The sequence below is a fragment of the Equus asinus genome, chromosome 21 (genome assembly GCF_041296235.1).
Source record: "Equus asinus isolate D_3611 breed Donkey chromosome 21, EquAss-T2T_v2, whole genome shotgun sequence".
NCBI lineage: Eukaryota > Metazoa > Chordata > Mammalia > Perissodactyla > Equidae > Equus > Equus asinus.
In genome coordinates, this window is record NC_091810.1 from 37831006 (window position 1) to 37857267 (window position 26262).

The 26262-nt window shown below is 40.8% G+C and overlaps 1 protein-coding gene across 20 annotated transcripts in view; it reads left to right on the top strand.

Moving 5' to 3' along the window:
• The first annotated feature begins 326 nt into the window (after positions 1–326).
• The window catches only part of CADPS (calcium dependent secretion activator), a 431612-nt gene continuing 405676 nt past the window's right edge, over positions 327–26262 (top strand). For all 20 annotated transcript variants that reach the window (XM_070492692.1, XM_070492701.1, XM_070492702.1 and 17 more), the window contains exon 1: positions 327–1663. In XM_070492692.1, the coding sequence (XP_070348793.1) occupies positions 1220–1663 (444 nt within the window). In that variant the 5' untranslated portion in view covers positions 327–1219. The remainder of the gene's footprint in view (positions 1664–26262) is intronic.

Below are 26262 nucleotides of genomic sequence, written 5' to 3' on the forward strand. Positions count from 1 at the left end.
AGATAACCGAGGAGCAGAGATGAAGACAGTGCAGCAGAGTCAACACATTAGATGTTGATGTCGCTAAGTTTTTGGGGTGTCTTTGTCTGATCTCAGGGTCCCCACTCCCCTCCACCCAGATCTTCCAGCGAGCCAGAATGGAGGAAGGGCTGAGCAATCAGAAACCCTTCTATTTCTCTGGTAGGCTTACCTCAGCAGAAAGTATTCCCAGTTCTTGGAATTGAAGAATGTTCATCATAGGTTTTTCAGGGTAAGCAAGGGAGAGGGTTCTACTTAAATAGTTGAGCTGCATGGTCGGTACACCAACCCGCTCACAATTTGATTCACTCGTATTTTAATGAGAGTGGACGTATGTAAAGTAAATTGCTGGAATCAGAGTTTACACAGGCGAGACAAACACGCTGCCCAGCCCCACTGCCCCCACGCTCCATGTGTGAAGAAACCTGGTGATAGAAGATACACTCTTGCTTTCCCGCATGGGATCTCGCCGACGTCCTCTTAGTGAGACCTCTGGATTTAGCGTCTCCAGACAGACAGTCCACTCTTCGCTGACAAAAACTCATCACTGGTTTGTCTATTTCTTCCTCCCCCAAGAACTTTCTGTCTGCAGGAGGAGGAGAGAGGTCGAGGCAATGAGAACTGGGGATCGAGGAGGAAATTATCCACAAAAGGGAGGGTGTAAGGAGGGTGGTAAAGCGTTCGGGTCAGTTCTGAAGCTCTGAGACTTTGGGGAGGCTCCGCGCTCTCCCCCCTCCAGCCCTCTGCAGCCACCCTTTACGCCGCGGACACGGGAGAGTTAAGCCAATAAACACGTAAGCGCCGCTCCCTCCCCAATCGGCAAGATGCCTCTTCGGCTCTGGGCTGCATCGACAGCTTGCAACACTCGGCATCTTTTCTGGAGGCGCCTCCTTCAGCGGCTGCAGATGGCATCCGGCTGCGGGCTCGGGGCTCTCAATTGATTCTCCCCCTTGCCCACTTCGGGTCCACGGACGCACTCTCCCTTTCCCTCCTCCCCTCGCGCTCCTGGGTCTGAGCCCAGCTCCGGATCGCCGGGCGGAGGAAGCAGTCGCGGCGGCCGAGACTGAGCAGCAGCGCGCTCGCTCCCTGATTTCAGGAGAAGCGCCTATCCGGGAGAGCCGACTCCCAGCCACCTCCAGCGCCTCCCACCTTTTGCACCCCAAGCCGGGGGCTCCAGGGAACCCCCTCCCCAGGCGACACCATGCTGGACCCTTCGTCCAGCGAAGAGGAATCGGATGAGATCGTGGAAGAGGAGAGTGGCAAGGAGGTGCTTGGCTCGGCCGCGTCCGGCGCGCGCCTATCTCCTAGCCGCACCAGCGAAGGCTCGGGCGGCGGCGCCGGGCTCGGGGGCGGTGGCGGTGCCGGCGCCGGGGCCGGAGTGGGAGCCGGCGGCGGAGGGGGCAGCGGAGCCAGCAGCGGCGGCGGGGCCGGGGGGCTGCAGCCCAGCAGCCGCGCTGGTGGTGGCCGGCCCTCCAGCCCTAGCCCGTCGGTGGTGAGCGAAAAGGAGAAGGAGGAGTTGGAGCGGCTGCAGAAGGAGGAGGAAGAGAGGAAGAAGAGGCTGCAACTCTATGTGTTCGTGATGCGCTGCATCGCCTACCCCTTCAACGCCAAGCAGCCCACCGACATGGCTCGCCGGCAGCAGAAGGTAGGTGCGCCTGGGAGGCCCAGGGAGCAGCGCCGGGACGTCGCCAGGCGGGCGGGGCGAACAATAGGAGCTGGCGGCGCAGCTGGCGAGGAGGAGCAGGAGGAGGAGGAGACCGCGCCCTGGGGAAGGGGCTACGAGGCCCCCTCTCCGTGGCCAGGCCCAGCCCAGCCCAGCCTGGAGCGCGCCAGGAGCTGCCTGGGACCGGCGAGGGGCCTGGAGCGCAGCGCCGCGAACCGAGCCCCCCTTCTCGGGAGCGCCGGGGAGCAAGGTGGGCAAGTCCCGCTTTGTGGCCCGGAAGGCTCGGCGAGTGACTTGCAGCCCGCGGCGCCCAGAGAGGCCTTGCTCGTTTGCTGGGCTCCCAGCACTCTCCAGCGGCGGGCGGCTGCGCTCAGCAACGGGCCCGCCCTCCTGGGCGTGCGCTCGGCGGGCGGGGATGCCGGTGTGGAGCGAGGAGAGCGCCTCCGAGCTGCGCTCAGGCTAGTCTGGGCAGAGAGCAACCGCTGGGGCAGGCGGGAGAAGGCAAGCACGGAAGGCGAAGCTTCCAGTCACACTGCGAAAGGCACCCTCCTCCCCGCCCGGGTCAGCTGATCACTGACTAGGGTTGCCCAGGGGGTCCTCTGGCACCGTTTCCCTCTGGCCGGGGTTCTCTCCAATCTCCCTTCCCTTTCCTCACTGACCCCAGAGCAGGGGCGCGCCCTCTGGTCCTGCCGGGGTCAGCCCCTCTGCCTTCTTCTCTTTGACTCTCTTCTCTTCCCAAGGTGACTTCGCCGCCACCTTCTGGCTCTCTGAGGCCCTCCAAGCCCTGCCGCTGGTGCCTTGACAAAGTGCAACTGCAAAAAGCCTCGCAGTTATAAGCATCAAAAGCTTTTTGTGTCTGAGGCTGGGGCAAAGCTGAGGCGGCTCCGGGCTGCCTTTGATGTGAAATAAAGCTTCTATGTCTACCAGCTGTTCTCCAGCCAGAGAAAGGAGGGGGCGGTTCCTGAAAGATGAGGGGCAGCCATGGGGGAGCAGAAGACAAGGGGTCAGATACCCGGTTGGAGGGAGTGAGTTAAGAAAGTCTGCTTTCTGCTCTGTCTCTTTTAAATCAATCTGCCGCTCTTGAGCTATCAGAAACGCCAGTGAAGCCCCCAGAGGGGCAGTGTGAGAAACCAGCTCTAACCCCGTAGAGGTGGTGAGACCAGTTTCTTAAAATAGTGAATTTCTCGGTTGCTGCCATTTAAGACTGAATTATATGTTGCTGTAGTAGGGTGTTCGGTTTTCCTGTATTTCTCCACCCTTATCTTGAGTTAGCACAGATTCCTCTGTTTGTTTTGATTATATATGCACACACACCACCCATCACTGATGTTTATTTCAGCAGTCACAAGCTTGGGTATCAGTTTGATTAAAAATCAAACTCATTTCCTGGTTGAGAAATAACAGGTGGGCTGCACACTCTGCTCTCGACCCTCATGAGTGCCTCCTTGCTTTTTCAACCTGTAATTTGGACTACAGAGAGCAAAAGTATCCTCAGAGCAGTAAAAGTTTTTTGGATATTCTTTTAGGCTTGGGTGTTGGGTCCACAGGGTCTCATATTTCCAGTTTCAGCTTGGAATTATTAGGATGATTATGTCTTTAGAGCAGGAGAAATTCCATCTCCAAAATCTATCCTGTTAATAACAGCAGCAACCAAAGATGTCCTATTCCTTTGGCAATGAAAACTTTTGTGACTTAAAGAAAAAATAAAAAACAAACTTCCCTTTATCAATCGAAGGCTGTAGAACTCTATGTTTCAAGTAGATGCTTAAATCCAGCACTAGAATGGGGAAGGAAGTCTATTCTCACAAAGACACCATTCTTCTAAACAAACCTTGAACCACCGAGAAGGATCATCATGTGAGGCTAAGTTGTTCTGATCTGATTGTCTGTTTTACCTGAATCCATTGAAAGCTGTGGTTTTGAGGGGTAGGTGAGTTCTGTTTTTACACATGACCTTAACATCAGAGAGACTCCAGGACAGACTAATAACACTGGCATTTGGTCACACTATTTTTAGTTATTGCAGCAAACTAGTGCTAAATACATATTCTGGCAAAGCTCCCTCGGGGCTGTTGGCTGTACCAGGAAGCTGAATATCTGTCTCCTTACTACAAAAGAAAACAAGCTTTTCCATTGCTATATCTTTAAGTTGTTAGTGCCTTCCTGGAAAAGGATGTCATGCTATTTTTTTCCAAGTAGAAAGCTTGGAACTTTGATTATTTTCTTTTTAAATGAGCAATCATTGAAAGTAACTGAGAAGTTTGCATAATCATTGTGGTGAAATGTAAAGCCTACCAAAAAGATTGGTCAACTAAAACTAGTCGTGGAGAAATATAAACTAGTTGTAAATGAAACATGAGTCTGTGGTGGAATAGAAGTGAATGAACTAGAAAAAGCTAGAGGAAAAATGATGTAGAGAAAGGAAATAGAGTGGTATGGAGGGCAGAGAGAGAACTGCCTGTGAAAAAGAAGTGCTGAACTGGGGAAAAGAAAATATCGTATTGTCAAGGCAGATCACCTTGCTGTGCACCTTTACACAGTGCTGTGTGTGAATTGTATCTCAGTAAAGCAGTGGGGGGCGGGGGGAGGAAAAGACAATATTGTACAGAGTATAATAGACTTCATGAAACCAAACAGTCTTTTTTTTTTAATCTTCTTTTGTCAGAATGGTAGAGTGAATACCTAGAAGTTGGCATGGCAGAGCTCCGCCATATGTTTCTAAATTCTGTAGTAACGGTGTTGAGTGGCTACCTCATGTGAACGAGCTACTTATAGCTGATACTGAGGGAATGTACAAGCAGGCACTGTCAACAATTCTATGTAATATTTAGACCGACATGACCAATTGATTTCATTGGCTAGGGATTATTCATAATGCCTGGATTACAGGTGCTCAAAATAAATATTACGTGTGCATATGTAGTTTGTGTACATGTGTGTGTCTGTATCTGATAAGAGAAGGGGGCAATCCTACTATTGTGTCTGTTCTATGTGAACTCCTGTTTCATTCAAGAGGACTTTATGACGAAGCCAAATGTGTGGTAAGTTCAAGGTACTCATTTCCATGTGATTCAGCTTATATCTTACCAGGAAATTGTGGCCAATGTTGAGTCACTTTTAGCTATAGAAATTTCATTTTTATTCATTTATGTATGTGATTTGTTAGTTGGTCATGACTCAAAAGCCCATACCTTACATAAAATTTAAGACCTACTGCTGGTTAACTATATATGTGTGTGAGTGTGTGTGTATTTTAAATCAATAATAGTGATTCATCTATTCGGATATGCTTTAAAGCATTTGGGTTAGCTCCACTATTCAAAATTCTTAAGGGTTGCTTTGTCAATGCAACATATGATTTACATTTTAAAAAATAAAATATTCTAACCTTTTGAGAGAACTAAATGACTATTAAGCCAGGATTCCTTCAAAAAGAATTATGTGTTTCTCTCTTCATCAGGGATAGAATTAAATTCTTTAAATATGCTTTTTGGCATTTCCACCCCCCCCCCCCGCCCCCACCAATCTCCTTGGTGCAATGGGCAGGAACTGCTATGCACTGGTTCTCGCAGAGACATTCTGAAGGCGCAGAATACCAAAAAAGTCATCAGAGAGGTTCTTGCCTCATTACACACTTGGAATAGCCTTATGCCTCCCTAAAACTGGGTTGAAGAACAAAGGAAGTTAAACATTCGTTCCTGAAGAATTGTACTGCGTAAAGTGGTCAAAGTCAAATGATTCCAAGATCTTGTCCCTGCAAAAGAAATTGAATATACAATCGTAAGCTATCACACTGAAATGTAACCGGCACTTGTGACTCGGGGCCAGGTGTCTATATGACTTAAGCTGGAATGATTAGGTGAGTTCTTGTAGCTTAGTTCTAAGTTCTCAATAAATGACCAGTTACTCATTGCAGCAAGCACTCTCTCAGGCTTGGTGGCAGACCAGAAGATATGTGTGAGATGTGCTCCTGACCTGGGGAGCTTCTGTCTTAGTCTGTAAGATTACATATATAGATGTCAAATAAGTTAAGAATAAGAAAGTGTTTCATTTTAAGATGCTGATTACAAATACTAAAGTAGAGGAGGGGGAGAGAGGGTGTGTGTGCGCATGCACCCACACAGGATTGGATATAATAATAAGGAAAATCCTCATGGAAGAAGTAGACTAGGGTTAGGTCCTAAAGAATTTGTGTGATTCGTGCAAGCATAAGGAAAGACAGATATTCCAGTCTGGAGAAGAGCATGAGGTAGCAGGAATGTGGAAAGGAGTCATTGTTTGTGGAACACTATTAGTCTGATTCTTTTGGTTCCAAGTGACAGAAACCCAACTCAAGTGGCTAAATCAAAAGGAAAATAAGGGGGAAGGGAAAGATTTATTGTTGCTTGTAATTGAAAAATCCAGTGCAGGGTGACTGCAGGTGTGGCTGGATCTAGGAGTTCAAACGACTTCCTAGATAGAGTGAAGAAAGCTGGTTGATGAGAAGAAAGGATATATATTGAAACCTGTGTTTGAGCTCAAACTCTACCATTGATAAACCACTGGTTATAGGCAAGTCATTTTCTGTCTCTGGGATGATTTCTTCATCTGGCAGATGAAGAGAAGGATGAGGAAGCTTCAGGTAGTCTCTACTGTCTCCTCTTTATCTAATAGTTGATATTTCTTCCTGGGCAATGAGGTTACTCATTATCAAGACATAACATCATTCAAACTTGTATTTGGTATGCTTTTACATTACAAAATAAAGCATTGTCTTCAAAGAATCTGAGATAATTAAAGACAAAGTTAGAGTTCACTTTGTCCGACTATCTAAATTTTAATGAGAAGGTAAGATCTTAAAAGCTTATAAGGCTGCAGACTACCCGAGAGATTGTAAACTGTAGCCTATGGGCTGAAACTGACCCACAAATGTATTTGTTTTATCTACAATGCATTTTTCAAATTTTTGAATTAGTTTGCAACATTTAAAACTATCAAGATAATTCACATAAAAAATTGTATTTCTGGCTTCTCTTATAATTGGAAGATGTAGCAAAGCTGCGCCCAAATTTTTATGAGTCTGCAAAAAGCAATAGAAATAAGACTACCCAGCCATCACTTAAATAATGGAATTTTAATCACTGTTAACTAAAATTATGCTTGTTCTAAGAGGATATATATCTGGATGGTAGGACATGAGCTATCTCGTTCCTGCCAACACCATCTCTTCTTGCCATTGCTGTGCAGATATTGATGGTCTGACCCTGGCCCCTGTAATGTATCCAAGAAAAGGATCTGGAATTTGGAACTCTATGTTCCCTATCTCTGGCAACAGTTTCCCTGTTAGGATCAGATTTATAGTTACTGCAGAATTGGAGGGCTGATGATCAGAATTACCTTGTTGTTTTTGCTTTTTCGAGGAAGATTAGCCCTGGGCTAACTGCTGCCAATCCTCCTCTTTTCACTGAGGAAGACTGGCCCTGTGGTAACATTCGTGCCCGTCTTCCTCTACTTCATATGTGGGACACCTGCCACAGCATGGCGTGCCAAGTGGTGCCATGTCTGCACCTGAGATCTTAACCGGCGAACTCCAGGCCGCCGAAGAGAAATGTGCACACTTAACCGCTGCGCCACCACGCCGGCCCCTACCTTGTTGTTTTTTATTTGTCAGGTTCAGCATATGATAGAATTACTTCTCTGCTGTTAGCAGGTAAAGAAAGGAGAATGAAGCCAGCGAGTCTCTGGTCATTGCTTTTGCCATATGATGGACAGTGGTTAAGAGCATAGACTCCGAACTTGAATGCCTGGGTTTGCTTCCTGTCTGTACCCCTAACTGGTTCCGTAATTTTGGGCAACTTAACCTCCCTGTGACTCAGTTTACTCATCAATAAAATGGGTAATGGTATCTCCATCATTTGGTTCTTGTGAAAATTAAGTGAGACAATACACTAAAGCTCTAAGAATAATGCCTGGCGTGTGGTAAGTGCCAAGTAAGTGTTAGTTCTTCCTATTGCTAAGTTGATATGTGTAATGTGTTATTTTTATCCTTGAAAGGATTGAGCGAGTTAATATACGTAAAGTACTGATCATAGCAAGCTTCATATTCGTTATTCTTATCATCGTCATGATCATCATTATTGACATGGAAAGCAGACCCAGAGGGTAATTGTTACCATTTTAGCGTTGTCTAGAGAATAGTTGGGGTCGAGGATACAATACATCCCTCTTCTTCTTTTGTTGAGACGCTTCACTAATTCTACAGGCCATCAGTCTCTGCTTCAAATCCCTTGTCAGTTTCGTGACCTGGTGGCTGGGTGACCTTGGGCACCTTATCCAATCTCTTTAAGTCTTAGTTTCCTCATCTGTAAAATGGGGAAAAATAATATTGAGGATTATGAGAAATAAAGCTTGTTAATTGCTCCACAAGCCCTTAATATGTGGTAAATGTTGAACAAATGTTATTGGTAACAGTAATAATAGTATTCTCGCCTTTTTGTCCACCAAATGCCCCCATGTTATTTCATACTACCATGCTTTTGCTCATGCTGTGCCTTATATTAGAACGTCTTTCTCACCTGACTTGCTCTTGTTCCTCCTTTAATTAACTCAGGCGTTATCTCCTTCAAGAGACCTTACCCAAACCTTTATATTAGGCTAAATGCTCCCATAATGCCCTGCTCTATCTCCGCTTTATCTCCTATACATTATGTTTAAATAACCTTTCCTGTGTGTGCCTCTCTCTCACTAGACTGTAGGAACCCCAAATACAGGGATCACATTTTCCTCCTCTTTGATTCTCCATCTCCTAAAATGCTGCCTAGCACATAGTAGGTTCTCGTAAACATCGACTGTTGAAATTCCATACTGGTGCTTTATTTCCTCGGGAATTTCTAAGGAGAGGAAGTGGCGGAGTTTTAAATACAGTCTACCTCTATGAACCTTATCACTTTATAGAAACTTCTTAGTGAAAAACATGAAGGATAAACCATTTACCAAACGGTTTCAAACTAATTTATGTTGCGGAAACACACCATCAATCGCTTTCCAACTTGGCTTGTTCATACCAACAACTAACACATTTGTAGACCCCTTATAAAGAAAAATCTTCTTTTAAACACCAGAAGCAATTGTGAAGCTTTTGCAATGGCTGGATTCCAGCTGAACTTGAATCACTATAGTGCATGTTTAAGTAGCCAAACATTCAGTCAGAAAGAGCCAAGGTGAGAACTAAGTTGCCATATTGGGTATATGTTCTTTAGTGTGTTTTATTTAACTTAGCTGTTTCTGAAGAAAAAAAAAAAGAATGGGCAGTCAACAGCATTATAGTGAAAGTTAGGCTGTTTAAAATATCATGTGTCTCAATGCTGCCAAATTTATATAATAGAATCGATAAGTTCTACATATTTACACATAAATAAGTATGCTTCTTTTCTCTACTTTTATTCTCTTATGGGATTTTGGTACTATTTTCTCTCTTATTGTAAGTTATCTAAAGTTCTTTCTGAGTGAAGTTAGGATATAAGTAAATAATAAGTTGCATGTTGGATGTGGTCATAAGAATATCATGGGTGTGAAATATCTACAAAAAATTAAAACTACTTAGGTATGGATTTTTCTGATGCCTTTCACTAGTCAAGGGAAAATTATCTTTGCTAAGCCACTCCTTTCATTTTAACAAGCAGGGGAAACATTGAGAGGTTTGAAAAAGAAACTGAATTATCAAGTCCCCAAGTGTTCCAAGCTTCTGCTGCTATTCTAAAGTTGAGAGTTATGGAGTAAACTGATGATGTGGTGATGTCCTCTCAGTAGCCTATGGGAGGAAAATGTCAACCCATCACGTGATATTTCTCAGACTCACTTCTGTGCAGTAACAAAGTTCGGAGATAGTTTGAAATTAACTTTTTTTTTCATCCCTAAGTGTTCCAGAATCACATGCTAAGTTACAAATCCCCCAGGGGCTGTAGTGCTTTCAAAAAGACAATGGGATTTTGGCAAACATGCAGAGTGGTACAGAGAACCCACTGTGCCACTTAAGAAAGCAGAAGAAAAACATTGAAAATTCTTGCAAATAATTATGCCTTCTGTTGCCCATGCAGAAAAACAGCCTTTTGGTGTGGATGGTAGGCATAGAGTTGTTTAAGTAAATGAGTTAAAATATATCTTGAACATTACTTTGGCGATTTTTCTGACAAGTACAGCAACTGTTGTCTCTAAGGCAGTGTGTCATAACATACTGTGTTCAAAACATTTCTTGGGGGCTCTTCCATATTCAATTTTTGTTTGTTATACATCATCAGACAACATTGTTTTGAGCCACTTCTACATACAAGAAAGTCACTAAATCCTGTAGGCAAAATATGCAAAGACATTTTAGACAGCATTTCTGATCTTGAAAAACCTATCAATCTGGTTGAGAAGTTGAGGTGCACCAACATAGAACATAACTTATGGGGTAAGGCAGGATATGGTAGTTTTCTGAATCATAAATATTGGTGTTTTCCAGGTCTCCGTCCTTGGTTTTCTTATGGATTGGTTGTGTCCCCCTAAAATCCACTTGCTGAACTCCTAGCCCCTAGTACCTCAGAATATGACATTATTTGGAAATAAGGTCTTTGCAGATGTAATTAAAGTTAAGGTTGTTAGAGTGGATCTTAATCCATTATCACTAGTGTTCTTATTGAAAGGGGAAGTTGGGACATAGAGACATTTGTACTGAGTGAGAACAGAGCGTGAAGAGGAAGGCAGAGATTGGAGTGATGCTTCTACAAGCAAAGAACACCAAAGATTGCCAGCAAACAACCACAAGCTAGGAGAGAGGCATGGAATATATTCTTCCCATAAGGCCCTCAGAAGGAACCAACCCTGACAATACCTTGATGTCACATTTCTAGCTTCCAGAACTGTAAGAAAATACATTTCTGTTGTTTAAACCACGTAGTTTGTGGTGCTTTGTTACGGCAGCCCTAGCAAACTAACACAGCCCTCTTGTCATCTCTATACCATGTCTCTGCAACCTCACCGCTAATGATAGCTTTAGCTACTGACATCTCCACACTTCCCGTTCTCAAATCTTTATCTCCAGCATAGCGCTTTCACCATACTCAAACCCACACATCTAGTCATTTACATCAGTGCTGCTGAAGGTGTGGTCTCAGACTGGTGCAAGACAGTGAACACTTTGTCGTGCATCTACAATGACATAAGGAACTTGCGCTAGAATGTGAAACAACTCACTGCTTTCTTCAAGAAAGTCTTGCTACAAAAAATTGTCAGCTGAATTGAACAGCTTAATGTTGAAGTTGATGTAATTTGCAGTACTAGTACCTTATCTTGGTGAAGACCAATAACAAACAGTTCACAGATGGCACAGGTCTACAGACTACACTTGGAAGAGCAGGGACCTCCAGGATGTGTCGTCTAGCATGTCCTCAGACCACTCAACAATACAGCTCACCAGGAAGCTTTTCCCCTCTATTTTCTAACTTAATGAAGACAAATTTACTTTCTTACAGTCCTGGTGCTGCTATATAACCAAGCTGTTTAAGGCAGAAGTACAGAACTCAACTTCAAATCTTTACAGCTGTCCATCCTCACCACGAAAGGATGCACACATCTTGTTGATATTCCCACTGAGAAAGTTTTCATCTCTTTCTCTTCCTCTTCATCTTCATCAATGGTGCTCAGCTTTGGGTCCTCATGATTGTTTTCATGGACTTTTGCAATAACCTTCTAACCATTTTCTCTGCCTCCTTTCTTTCCCACATTCCATCCAGCTTTCAGAGTGATCATTCTGAAGCCCAGATCCAATCATGACCTTTCCCTGATCAGAATTCTTGTGTCTACACAGGATAAACTCTAAACTCATTTGCATGGCATAGCTTTGCATGGCATAAATGGGTCCTCCCTCCCTGTCCAGCCTCTGCTCCTGTAGTTCTGCACACATCCTTGGCTTCAGCCTGTTACACCACTTAACATCCCTTCACTCTTGCAAGCTCTTTTGTGCCTCCATGTCTTCATACATGCTGTTCCTCCTGCTTAAAAAGCCCTCCCCACCTTGCCTTCCATCACTCTCCTAGGTAAACAATGGAGCCCAGTCATTATAAAGAACAGGAATAAATAATGACTACGGGATGGTAGAGTATAGGATATTACTCTGTAAATTTGTAAGCCTTCTCTCATTTAATCCTTACAGTAACTCTCTAAGATAGGTACTAATCATCTCAACCCTAGATGAGGAAACCAAGAGGCAAAGCAGTTAAGCAACTTGCTTTAGGTCACACATTTAATAAATGGTAGAGCTGGGTTGGGTCCCAGGTAGTCTGACGCTAGCATCTCTTAACCATGTGCTATGCTAACTACATTGGAGCACAGAGCACTGAGCACATCTTACTTCAGTTATACCTATTTCTTTCTCCTGACTCTACAGAGATGATTTCATTTAGTATCCCCTGGTGTCTGATAGATAATGTATACACGTAATAGGTGCTCAGTAAATAAATGGCTGATACATGAATTCATGATTGTTTAGAGAACAGTAATAAATATTCCTTACTGTTTATAGCTTGTTCACTGAGATGATCTCATTTCTTCTTTAAAACAAACTTTGTGAGTAGGTGGGGCACATTTTGTGGTAGGCAAAAGTGAGGTCCAGCCAGTCCCACTGGCCAGACAGAGCTATCAAACACCAACCTGGGCCTCCTGAGCAAAATCTAGGGCTTTCCCTGCCATGCTGTCAGTCTTGGGTTCATACTAAGAATGGCCAAGGCCATTTCAGACTTTAAAGGTCACGTGACTCAGACTTTTAGAAGGTCCACCCATCTAATAACAAATTTATTAAAATGTACCTCACATTCACTTATCTTTTTTTTTTTTTTTTTTTTTGAGGAAGCTCAGCCCTGAGCTAACATCTGCCAATCCTCCTCTTTTTGCTGAGGAAGACTGGCCCTGAGCTAGCATCCATGCCCATCTTCCTCTACTTTATATGTGGGACACCTGCCACTGCATGGCTTGATGAGCAATGCCATGTCCGCACCCGGGATCCGAACCAGCGAATCCCGGGCCGCCAAAGCGGGACGTACACACCCAACCGCTGCGCCACTGGGCTGGCCCCTCACTTATCTTTTTTATTATTAAAACATTGGAAGGATTTTTTTTCAATCTTGCTTTTAAAACTATTTGTCTATATAGCTTGGTTAATAAATGACTATGATTTCTCAGGAATCATGGTGCATTCACAGGAATCCATGCCAACTGAAAAAACCAGCCTCACCAAGTGTTTTCAGTTGTAGCGATATTTTATGAACATTAAATTTAACAATTAATGAAGCTGACATATGTTTGGAAGTCATTTAATGGAACATTTATTAATTTTGATTTTATGTTTTGGAGACAATACATTTTATTTAAGATCTTTGAATTTTTAGGCCCCTGGAAAGTTTCAAGACTCTGGTTACCATGCTTATGTTGCTTAACTGGTAAAATAGCCTTTGCTCAGGCTTGATGGAAGCAGTGCCATTTGAATTAAGCCTCAAGCTGGCAGAGAAGATCAAAGGATAGGGATGTGCTATATTTTGGGGGGAAGGAAAGATACTTTCAAGTATTCAGAGCTAAGATAATGCAAAGTGAGTTTGAGGACCTCTGAACAAATATGATTGTACAAGATTCCAATATTGGAGATAAAAGAAATGAGAACAAAGGTTTATTCATGACTGTGGATGCCCTTCAACACCAGAGTAAAGGGGTTGGGCTGGCGCGGGAAGGACCTTATTTTGTAGGCAATGGAGAACCACTGAAGAATTCTGAGCTGGGCAGTGATATGAACAATGCAGTGTTTTAAGAAGATTAATGTAAGTGAAGTGTGCGGAAAGCATGGAAAAGGGAGAGAAAGGAGTGTAAATGTCTTCACACTGAAAAAAGGTCACAAATTAGGTTTTAACATTTTATCCAGCACAGATAATCTTTATAGTTTTCTGGGGAAATTTGTAGAAAATTTCAGAAAATTAATGCTTATATATAGAATCGTCTTGAATCAGTAGTTCAAAGGCATTTCATTAGAACAATTGTTGATCCATGTCTTCATTTTATTAGAGTAATTTTTATGTATTTGTCATATTGTAGGGTATGAGTGTTCATTTCTCTTCTTACAAATCTTAAAAATGTGAAGCAAGGTGCCTGCCCTTTAAATTATATTTAATTTTGGTGACCAATATTCTGATATCCTGCACAGGTGCAAAAACTCTCCTGCATCACATTGTGGAGAATATAATGACTCTTGGACGAAATACATAGAGCTGGAACTGGTGTAATTTCAGGAAATGTACATGTGATTCCATTTCAGTTCCAGCTGACCTAGAGGATTCAAATGGAGCTTAATCTGTCCCCAAGAGGGCATGAACCCCACAATAACCCCAGGTTTATATCAAGCCCACAGGAGGACAGATGAGGGGGCCTAGCTTGTGGTGTAGGTATGGGATCTGGAGAGAAAATTTCTGAATGCCCAACCAGACTAGAGGAGACTCTTGGATTTGTCCCTAATACCATAGGATTCCATCCCCAACATTGACCTAGGTTTGCATAGGCATCTGGGGGACAGGATACCTTCATAGCCCCTGCCCTTCCTCACTCCTGCTCAAATGGAAGGATTCTGATCTTAGTGGTAAGATTCAAGAAAAGTTACTGGACCACATTTATTTGTGGTCAGAGTCACTTATATTAAAAGGGAAACAGCATTCCCAATAGTTTCTCTTTTCTTGCACAGTCTTGGGTGCCATCATCTTTTCTATCTTTCATCTGTTAATCCCTATTTGGTAAGATTTGGATGTGGATATAGGGGTAGAGAAAGGTTACATGCTCCAGCCCACTCTTCCAAAGCTCTAATAGTAAAAAGGGTTTTTATCTTCCATTTATCATTGTTATTTGTGCGTAGTTCTCCTGAGAAGATGGGTGACTTTGATCTAAGATAAATTCAGGTATTCCTGGGTCACCAGGTCCTTATACCATCTTAAAGGCTTCAGAACACCACATCAATTACCGGAGGGTCACAGCTGGCTTCCTGGAGGTGGTTGCACTGCAGCTGAGGAACAGGTAGAATTTGAACACTGGGAGGCAGGAGAGTGGGTATTCTAGCAACAGCATGAGCAAAGATACAGAAGCCACACAAAGCTAGAACAAAGAGCACATACAACACGTAAGATCAGAAAGGTAGGTTGGGCCCAGATACTGGTAAACATTGAATACTACCAGACTTTGTCAGTTTTCCTTTATTTGGTAGGCAGTCAGGGGCCTCTGAAAATGACCTATACCCCTGAGTAGCTCCGATGGAAATACCAGTGAACTGAGGCACAGGGCCTATCACAGATAATGCAGATATCTGGGTGATTGCCAAATGAGGGGTGATTGGCCTTGACCTTGTCATGAAGTGATGTGTTTTCCCATAGGGCACTTGAGGCTTCAAAATTTCCAAAAAATACTGTCAACACAAGCAGAATGTCTTATTTGCAAAGGACATGATTTGCTCCAGCATTTATCTATGGCCAGGTTAGGAGCAACTTCCTATGAGCTCTGACAACAGCCCCACATCATTTGCCAGCCTTCCTGTTTGCCTGGCAATGGAGAAAAGTAAAGGATTTCTTTCTACTATCTACTTCCCACAGGCAACCTAAGTGCCACTGTGTATTATGATTCAGCATTATAGACCTTTAAAGTGAACAGACACTGGTTAGATTTGTACTCATTTTAATTAATCAGAAGCACATTCCTGCACCCCCCCACCCCTCCACCCCCCTCACCGAAGCAGCAGTTCTAAGCAATTGTGGATATTCTGTCTAATCTACAGAGCTTTTCATATTCTTCCTTCCATTTCTATGTGCTGAGAGCTCAAAGCTGTCTTTTAGTCAATATTCAATTAGGATTTGAGTCAGAAGGCCATCATATTGAACTCTTACAGAGGGCAAAACGTAGTCACTTCTCTCGCTTCTATTCACCTTGTGTGGAAAACAATCCATCACTTTTCACTAAAGAAATGTGTGTCTGCTGCTGCATAAGTTAAATATTATGCCAAATTAAGTGTCTGTGCTTCCTCATGACCTGGCAAGAAATGAAAGTGTGAGAAAAGAATTGTCGGAAAGAAAACCAAGTTCAACATTATACATATTGTACATGCCAAAATTTAGGGAGATTTATGATCTAGAACATTTCCCTCATCTCCACTCGCAGAACTCTGTGCATTTCTGTTTTGTGTTCTCATCCAAATGCTTTTATATAAGGCTTTCTCTAATCACTATCCTTTGGCATATTCTTTTGTTTCCAGCACAATCTCTTATTCAATATTCCCTTTGTCATAGAACTGTGGTTTCAGAGCAAAAGCAACTCATTCCTAGGATTAAAAAAAATCCTGGGCCCAGCCTGGTGGCATAGTGGTTAAGTTCACATGCTCCACTTTGACAGCCCAGGATTCACGGGTTCAGATCCCAGGAGCAGACCTAGCACTGCTCCTCAAACCATGCTGTGGTGGCATCCCACATAAAGTAGAGGAAGATTGGCACGTATGCTAGCTCAGTGACATCTTCCTCAAGCAAAAAGAGGAAGACTGGCAACAGACATTAGCTCAGGGCCAATCTTCCTCACCGTACCCCTCCCCCCCAAAAATCCTAACAAATATTTTCTACAAATATGATAGCAACAAAGATATTTAGAGAATACAGTAATTTATTTTGATTTTATTTACATCAAATTTACCTGCCTGCTTGAAATGCCAGATCTTTGAGGACAACAGCAATATGAGACATTTATGTTAAAGTTGGATGAAAATTTAACACTTGTTCCAAGACCCCAAACTCATATAAGCAACATATCATTACAGTGATATGGATAATCCCCCAAATTACCAATGAATTTAATCAATATGACCAGCCAATTGAGATGACTCAAAGAAAATTTTCAATTGTACTTTGTAAATATAAAAAAACTATATGTCCTATTTTAGTGGACAGTATTGGTTCCCTACCTATTGTTCATGCCCCAATTTCAAACAGAATTACATTTTTTTCAGGGAGTTAATTTTCCTCATCCCCAGCCTCAGAAATAGATGCAGATTTGTCCATGCCAATCAGCACATGGCACTGTACTGGAAATACAATTGGTTCATGGCTGACCATGTGACCTAAGTTGATCCAATCAGATCGAAGGGAAGATTCCATGCTTGGGAGAAAAGTTTTCCTCCTCTCCTGATGGACATACCAAGGAGGCATGTGCCATTGATGCTACTGGCAGCTATCTTAAAACCATGAGGAGACCCAATTTCGGCTGAAGCCAAAGTTGAAGATAGTGAAGTAGTTGAAATATGGAAATAACTTGAGAGTTTTTGATGACAGTAATAGGCCACAACATTAAGCCGGATCTGGAGACCACCTTTCATCTGGACTTCCAATAATGAAGTCAATTCTCTTGTTGGGTAAGTAACTTTGAGTTGAAGTTTTCCTTCCAGCCCAAACTAGTCTACCTCATGTTGTATTTCTCTTCAAAACAAGAATTCTGGGACTTGAATTTTCAGGACTTAACTCTTCAATTTATTTTGCATATTTAGATTCGGATCTAGGTAGAAATCTAATCCTATTTACCAGGTAAGAAGCAAAATGAGAATGACTTCCTTCTAACCCTATGTATCATTTGGCCAAAAGTAAAGTTTGTTGATTGGATGTAAATCATGTCTTGGCACAGGGATAGCATTTATTATAAGTAAAAAGATAAAGTGGATTCAGTGAAATAGTCTTCTCACTCTGACTTAAGTTAACTGCTTTATATATTTTTCTGGAAACAAAAATAAAACATGTTTATTACAGAAAAGCCAAATAATATAGAAATATATAAAGTAGAATTAAAAGTAATCCCCTGATCCCACCACTCAAAGACATCCATTCTACATGTAAAATATATTTATATTATCTAGACGGATATATAGATATATGTATATAGAGAGATCAATATTATATATTCTTTATAAAAGTAATAATTCTATACATAATGTTTTCTACCTGCTTTTTTTGCATGACAGTATATAAAGAAAATCTTTCCGTGTCGGTAAATACAAAAATATGTCTTCTCCTAAATGGCTTGTAGCAATCCAGTTTATGAATGTGCCATAATTTATTCAACCAGTGGTCTATTGATTTCTGTTTCTTACTACCACATGCATTCTACCGTGAGCATCTTCTCCAGTGCATATGCCCTTAATGTAAAGAGTATGTTCATTTAAATTTTGTTACCAATTTCCAAAGCATCTGTAAATATTTACACTCCCACTAGTGGGGCATGAGAATGTCTGATTACCCAGGGTAAAACTGGACATCATTTTTTTCAGTTTTTCCAACCTAATGGGTGATTTTAAAAATTCTGTATTTGCATTTCCTTTTGACGTGTTTATTGCCTCTTTATATGTCTTCTCTTACAAATTCCCTGTTAAATCTTATCATTTTGCTATTTATTATTTGTTTTTAAGAGCTCTTTCTATTTCAATGGTATTAACATTGTCAAATGTGTGCAATTTATGTTTTGTCATTTGTTGTTGGACCTTTTCTATGTTTATTTGTTATGTTGCTGGCCTATTCATGTTTAGCTGAACAGAGTTTTTTTTTAAGGTATGCTTTTGATGAGGAAGCTCGACCCTGAGCTAACATCTGTTGACAATCTTCAGTTGTATATCCTAGTTGTAAATCCTTCTACTTCTATGTGGGATGCCACCACAGTATGGCTTGATAAGCAGTGTGTGGATTCATGCCCAGGATCTGAGCTGGCAAACTTTGGGCCGCCAAAGCAGACTGCATGAACCTGACCGCTCTGCCACCAGGCTAGCCCCTGAACAGAATTTTTAGTGTAGTGAAATCTATGCACTTTCCTCCTTTATGGTTTCTGGGTTTCATGTAATGAAATACTTTTTCCACCAAAAGATTGTAAAACTGTTCATACATATTTTCTTCTACTACTTTTAGGGTTTCATTTTTTGCCTTTATATTTTTGATTCATCTGAAATTTATAACACTGTAATGAGTGAAGTATGAAACCAACTTACTTTTCTTTTCAAACATCTAGCCAGTTCTCTCAACATCATAGGTTAAATAATTTATTTGCTCTCCAGTTATGTTAAATGGTTATCAAATACACTAAATTCTTTTTTTTATTGAGGCATAATTGAAATATAACATTATATTAGTTTCAGGTGTACAACATAATGATTTGATATTTGTATACAATGCAAAATGATTGCCACAATAAGTCCAGTTAATATATGTCATCATACATAGTTACAAAAATAGTTTTTCTTGTGATGAACTTTTAGGATCTGCTGTTAGCATCTTTCAAATGTGCAATACAGTATTATTAACTATAGTGACCATGCTGTACATTACATCCCCATGAGTTATTTATTTTATAACTGGAAATTTGTACCTTTTGACCCCTTTCACCCATTTTGACCACCCCTCACCCCCTGCCTCTGGTAACTGCCGATCTGTTCTCTGTATCTGTAAGCTTATTTTTATTTGCTTATTTGTTTAAATTCCACATATAAGTGAGACCAGACAGTATTTGTCTTTCTCTGTCTGACATTTCATTTAGCATAATGCCTTCAATGTCCATCCATGTTGTCACAAATGGCAAGATTTCATTCTTTTTTTGGCTGAATAATATTCCATTGCATATACATACCACCTTTTATATCCATTCAGCCAGTGATGGACACTTAGATTATTTCCATATCTTCGCTATTATAAATAACACTGCAATGAACATGAGGGTGCATACATTTTTTTGAGTTCATGTTTTCGTTTTCTTCAGATAAATACTCAGAAGTGAAATTGCTGGATTATATGGTAGTTCTATTTTTAATTTTTTGAGGAACCTCCAGACTGTTTTCTATAGAGGCTGCACCAGTTTACATTTCGACCAATGGTGCACAAGTGTTCCCTTTTTTTTCTCCACATCCTTACCAACACTTGTTATTTCTTGTCTTTGATAATAGCCCTTCTAACAGATGTGAGGTGATGTCTCATTGTGGGTTTGATTTGCATTTTCCTCATGACTAGTGATGTTGAGCATCTTTTTATATACCTCTTGGCCATTTGTATGTCTTCTTTGGCAAAATGTCTATTCAGATCTTCTGCCCATTTTTTAACCGTATTTTTTTTCTATTGAGTTTTATTAGTTCTTTATATATTTTGGATATTAACCCCTTATCAGGTATATGATTTGTAAATATTTTCTCCCATTCTGTAGGTTTCCTTTTCATTTAATCATTAATGAGGATCCTCCCTCAGAAAGGTGCAATTTGAAGCTTGAAACTGCACTCTTTATATTAGAGACTCTAGAATAGAATTCCCTGCACCAAAAATGATGAATGTCCCTGCCGCTAGATACATTGACTGTTTGCTATGACCTTCACAGGGCAAAACTATGAAAGGAACGTATGGAGAGAAACTTATTTTTTAACAGGGAGATAAGTAATTTTATTCTATCAATTCCAGCCACAGAGATGCTATCTCTCAATTTACATACTTAAAGAAGTGTCAAACTTATGGGCTGGAGTATTGACAAGCAAGTCACTTTTAAAACTTTGTAGGCTGAGATTTCTGTATTTTAGTTCATTCTAAATAAAATTTTTTTTTAACAAATGGCCCCCAAAATGCTGAGATGCATGCCAGTGGAGCAGCAGTAGGTTGAGCATAAAATGACACCAAGAGGAGAGAATTCAATCTGTTCTTTTACTTATGTTGTTATATATATTTTAGATGCTCTCTCATGACATATCATTGTATTCTTGACTATAGACCATAAAAACTGAAAACACTGTGATTGAGTATGATGGAATCCATTCTGACTTGACCTGGTAGAATTATATTTTATTTTCTGGAGGTTCATTCTTCTCTTTAGTCTGCCTACAGAAAGAGGTAATAAAAGTGGCAGTGATCACAGAGATGTTTTCCCATTTGTTCTGCTGTGCATTTTGGAACTTAGTTCATTCCCTTTGTGCAAAATTAATATGTCAAGTGTAAGATAAAGCATTTGAACCACTGCTAGTTTGGCTTCCTAGGGCTTGCAGCTCATTTGCATATCACTAGAGAATTGGGAAAAAGATGCCAGAAGGTATTATCAGTCCAACATCTTTTAGACATTTTTTTAAATAAAAGAATAATTGCATATTGAATATAGTAGTATAGCTCTGATCTGAGTTATTTTAAGTTTGTAGTTATTTGTTCATTCATTCAATGCTACATAGACATGTGAATAAGTAACTAAAATAGATGAGAGAGAGAAATAGAAAGGGGAAGAGGAGGAAACATTGGTAGATTAAAAGAAATTTAAGAGACATATCAACCAATTATCTCAAATACTTCAGGGCAGCAGGGGTGTAATGGAGTTTGGAATTTAAATTCTCACAACCCACTCTTGATAATTATGATTTAATAACAGTCATGAAAATCATATTATCATATTAATGTTGATGGAATCAAGCATTTTTCCTGTATTTTCTCACAACTGCACATTAGGCCAATATATTGAGTGCTTACTATCAGCCTTATAATTTACAGTTACATATATAATCTCATTTGATCTTCAAAATGACCCTATGACATATGCATTAATTATTTGCTTGTTAGAGGTAATGGAACTAAGACTGTGAGAGTTAAAGTAGCTTGCTCAAGATCACACATCTGGTAAGTTGCAGATTCTATATGAAGGGCTATGTATTTGGCTGCTCAACATCTGGACACTTCTATTTGGGGAAAATTGTAAAAATGTGAGTCTTTGGATATAGGGCTCAGTCTTCTGTGACGAAAACTCAAGAGACCAGACCTCTGACAGGGCCTGAAAATCTGACCTAAGATTGACCAATCTGATGGATATTTCCTTCTGAGATGAAAAGTGTGGAACAGTCAAAGCAAAGGAACAGGAAACATTTAGGATTTATTCCACCCTCAGCAATAGCATCCCCTGTCCAGCAGGAATAAAGGTGGCAGAGTTACAAGCCCCACCCTGTGCTGGGGAGCATCCATGACTGTTTCCAAGTATGATCTAACCCTTTTCTCAGCAGCCCGGCTTTGGTTGCTGCCTGTTTTCCAAACCTGTTCTGCCTTCCTGAAGACCTGGGGACCTACCTGATATTTTTCCAACAAGTTCTTTTGTCTTTTAAGTAAACCAGAATTAATTTCTTTTGTCTGCAGGCAAGAACCCTCATCAGCTTGGCTAGAGTTTGGCCACACGTTTTTCTGAAACTGAGCCTGCAACTTTGCCACATAATTAAATCAGACCAACAGTCAGAGAGTAGTCAGCTCTTTTCTCTAGTTTACATATTATACTAAGAATGCATTTTCTCATTTGTGATAGTATGTTGTTGAATAATCTACCCCGTGAGATCTTTAAGTCTCTAGTTTTAGTCTTCAAATAGTTCAGAGGCCATGGTAACTCTGGGTCCTCATGACTTCCTTAAATTTGTATTCACACTTATATTGTTTGTTATTCCTAAGCTTGGATGCTGGGTGCCCTCAGCTTTGACAGGCATTCATTGGAGGAGGATAGTAAAAAAAGAAAGGAAAAAGAACTTGGGAATCTTCCCACAAATTGAACATGAGAAGAAAAAGTCTGAAATAAACCAGAGGAGCAGGCAATTAGGTCAAAATGGAATGTTATGCACCTGAATCAAATTGTTCTTTGGTCGCACATTCCAGCCTGAATTCTTGTTCTGAACAAGGTGGTTTTGCTGTTTTGTATTTTCCCTTTCATTACAGTTTTGTCAAGTCTAAGATTTCTGTTTGTCAGACTGGTGTTTTAAACCTGATGAACCAAAGTTTGTGCTAATAGGTGGCGTTGATGCTTGTTAACTCTATCAGAAGAGGTCTACCCATAGCACTGTGGCGTGGCTGCGTGCTTTTCCACTCCTTTCCTAGACAATGGTAGGAGAGGCTCAATGAAAGACATTTGAAAAGGGCATAGCAATAGCATGCACTCGCATAAGTAAAATGTCTACATTTAGCTCTGGATTATGCGATCTCAAGGGTTTATATTTTATACAGTTGCCAAGGGCCTAGATTTTGGGGGGAGAATACCTACAAAGCCCAAAGGTAATGTCTTATTTTAAAAGAAAAGAGTATTAATCTTTTTACATTCTTAAGGTCTGATAGAAACTTTTGTCTTCTAATATCCATTCTCTTCCTCTTCCTAATAATAGAGCCTTGTTTGTTAGCTGGAGACATAATAAAGATGACACTTCCCAGTCTCCTTCTTGTAGCTAGATACTGCAGTGGGACTAAGTTCTGGTCAATGGGATGAAAGCACAGGTGTCTGAGTGATTTTCAGGAAGTGTCATTTAAAGAAGTGGCCCCTCCCTTCCTCCTCTTTCCTCCTTCTCGCTGGCTAGAAAACAGACCTGATGGCTAGTGCTTAAGCAGCCATCTTGGACAATAAGGCAGAATTTTTCTTTTGAAAAGAGTGGAGCAACAAAATGGAAGTAACCAGGGCCCAGATGAGGTTGAGTCCTACTCTGTACTGCTTTCCTCCAGCTTTAGTTTTCATGTGTATGTGTGCGAGTATACACACACACCAGCTGCTATCTTGTTTATGTCACTATCATTTGGGAGCATTTTACAATTCAATTGTATTTGTCTTCAAAACACAAACATGAGATGTTGTCTATCTTTAACATAGAAACCTCAGATGTATCTGTTTCATGGCCATGAGTCTTCATTATTTATTAATTTCACTAATAATGGAAGATGCGTGTGGTTTTAGTCATAAACAGATTAAGGAAATAATGTGGATTTGTTTCCTATTTAATAACGATTATTAACAATCACTGAAATGAAAGAGTATTTGCGTATAATACTTGGAAGATTAATTCACTTCAACTTTAAACTGTATCATTTGTCTCATGGGAAAGATCATTTGTGATAGAATTACCTGTTAATGTTTTTGCAACTCAGGAAAAAAATCAGAAATTAATTATCCGACGGAACACAGAAGAAAAAGCATTTCATTATACTAGGGCCTGATAGTGACGCTAAACTTGATGATTAATCACCATTTTTATTTTAAACACTTTTGTGATGTGCTTTACAAAATACCATGCTTCCCAGCGGCCAGGAAGAACGTGAACTCTCAACCAGGCTCATGGAGTATGGATCTAAGAACCTTCCGGGTGAACCTGTGTTAAGCAGCAAAGTTGTGTTTGTACTGCACAGATATGTGTGGCTAAGGCATCATGAAAGTAGGTGTAATACTTGTAAATTATCGTAACTCTAAGCAAAGGCTGTGTCTATAGAGTGAGATGGAGGCAATGTATCATTATTGGAGGCCATTGGGCCACGAAGTCTAGGTGCCTGACTCTCCACCTCCGTGTTTTTGATCTTGGGAAAGGCACTGAACTTCTCTAAGTCTCAATTTTCTTACCTATAAAATGAGGCTAACTTCTGCCTTGGTAGGATTTTTATAAGAAATCAATTCAATGAGATAATCTAGGCAATGTTTCCATATTGGTGCTAGGCATGTCACTGACATGCAATAAAAAGCATTTATGATTATAGTTATTGATAATATTATCATGATGATGATTAAATGGATAATTGAGATGATCATGCAAAAAATGAAACACACGGTCTTGCCGTGAAATTAAACATAGAGTTATTTTCACTGGCTGTATGTTGGACAGATTTACTCTAGAAAATCTTCGCTCCATAGTGGTTAAGAGTACAGACTCTGGAACCAGCCTACCTGCGTACCAGTGCCATCCCTACCCCATACCGGCTATATGACTTTGGGCAAGTTACTTGACCTCTCTGTGCCTGTTTTCTCATCTGAAAAATAATGTTGAGAGTACCTACTTCACAGGGTTATTGTGAAAATTAGATGAAATAAGATTTGTAAAGCTCTTAGAATGATGCCTTGATACTGCTAAGTGCTATCTTCATGTCAGCTCTTATTATTGCCAAGTAAATCTGTGAACACTGTGCCCTTTTGACCCATGATGAACAAGATCCATTTAGATTTTGTCTTCTCTATAAACCATTCCAGATATCTTGGTTTGTTTCAAATAGGATTATCTGCTTCTTAGATGTGGTTTAAATAATTTCTTCCTGTTTGATTTTAATCTGAGGATATAAATTGTCTAAATCTAGACTTGTGGCTAAAATCCATGAATAGGAGAACTGTCATGGAAACATTTTTAGTAAGTGAACAATGGCTTTCACTTAAATGAAATAAATCATTTTTCTCAACCCTCACTTGTAGGGGGAGAGAACCATAAGGCAGAGGAACATAATATATTGACAGATTTGGGAGAGGACATTATAGTTAGCAGGCATAGTTTCAAAGCGCCCTCTTAGAGAAGTCCCAGTATTACAAGGGGATGCCAGGTGAACAGAGGGTTTTCTATCTTATTCCCTTTTGCTTTGAATTATTTTATGTCTTGCAGTCGCAAGTGCCAAAATGAGTACCCAGGAGACAAGGATTGCTCCTTCTCCAAGAAGATACCTGTGAGGCCACCCCATACAGTGTATATTTTTGTTTGTTTCTTTTTCTCTTTCAGAAAATTTTTTGCATGTTTTATTTACAATGTCAACTTTTAAAAGGTCACTAAACTAAAGTTAACTAGACAATAAACTAGGCAGAATCACTTTACAAAGAGGGAAAGCCCAAAATGCCACTTTCTGTAGAGAAGCCCCAGTTCACCTTTATTCAGAACAAAGAAAAAAAACCTTTTGGTCATACTAGAAGAAACTTGGCCATAGGTTTGGAATCTGTACTCAAACTGCACATGCAATGAGGACAGTACTCTGCTAATACGATTGATTTGCTGCACTTGTCGCTCCAAGGAACAGCCAATGAGAATCTGGCTGGTGGCCTTCCTTTTGTTTGTTTTCCATGGAAAGGTTTTCTTTCTTCTCTTACACGCTTGCTAGATGATAAGTTTTCCTCTCAACATTGCGCTTGCTAGTTGCTGCCTAACAATGGATTTAGATGAGACTCAAAGGAGATATTTGCCAGCAATAAGGGCTGTTAAAAAATAGAATGTGTTACAGGGAGAAGTTCAGGGATCTCATTTACTGCCTGGAGATGAGGGATGGAGTAAGTGACATCCCTGTTGCTGGAAAGCGAATGGACTTTTAGAGGAATGAATACAAAGACTTTCTGGTGCTTGGAGACACCAAGATGGCTAGTACTACAAAACAGGATTTCAACTAACTGATTCTGTTGTGATTTCCTGACTTGGTGAATATATCATAAAGGATTGGCAGTAACCCAGAAAATTAGACAGGCAAACAAGAATCTTCATGATTTGGGACCTGGGTTTCTCCAAATACCTTGGATAATTGCCAGTCCTTAATTTTGACTTTTGATTTTTTCCTACAGATCAGTTCTGCTGGTCAGAATATCAAGGGTTTATCTTAAAGCATGAAAACCTTTTATGAAAAGTATTACTTCCTCAGCTTTGGTTTGCCAACCAACTCCGGGGACCCAGGCTGTTGACTACATTAATTGTTTATTTCTCATCTGTACATATGGGAGATACACACTTCTAGGCACAAACACACGCACACACCTCACACATAGAAAAACAT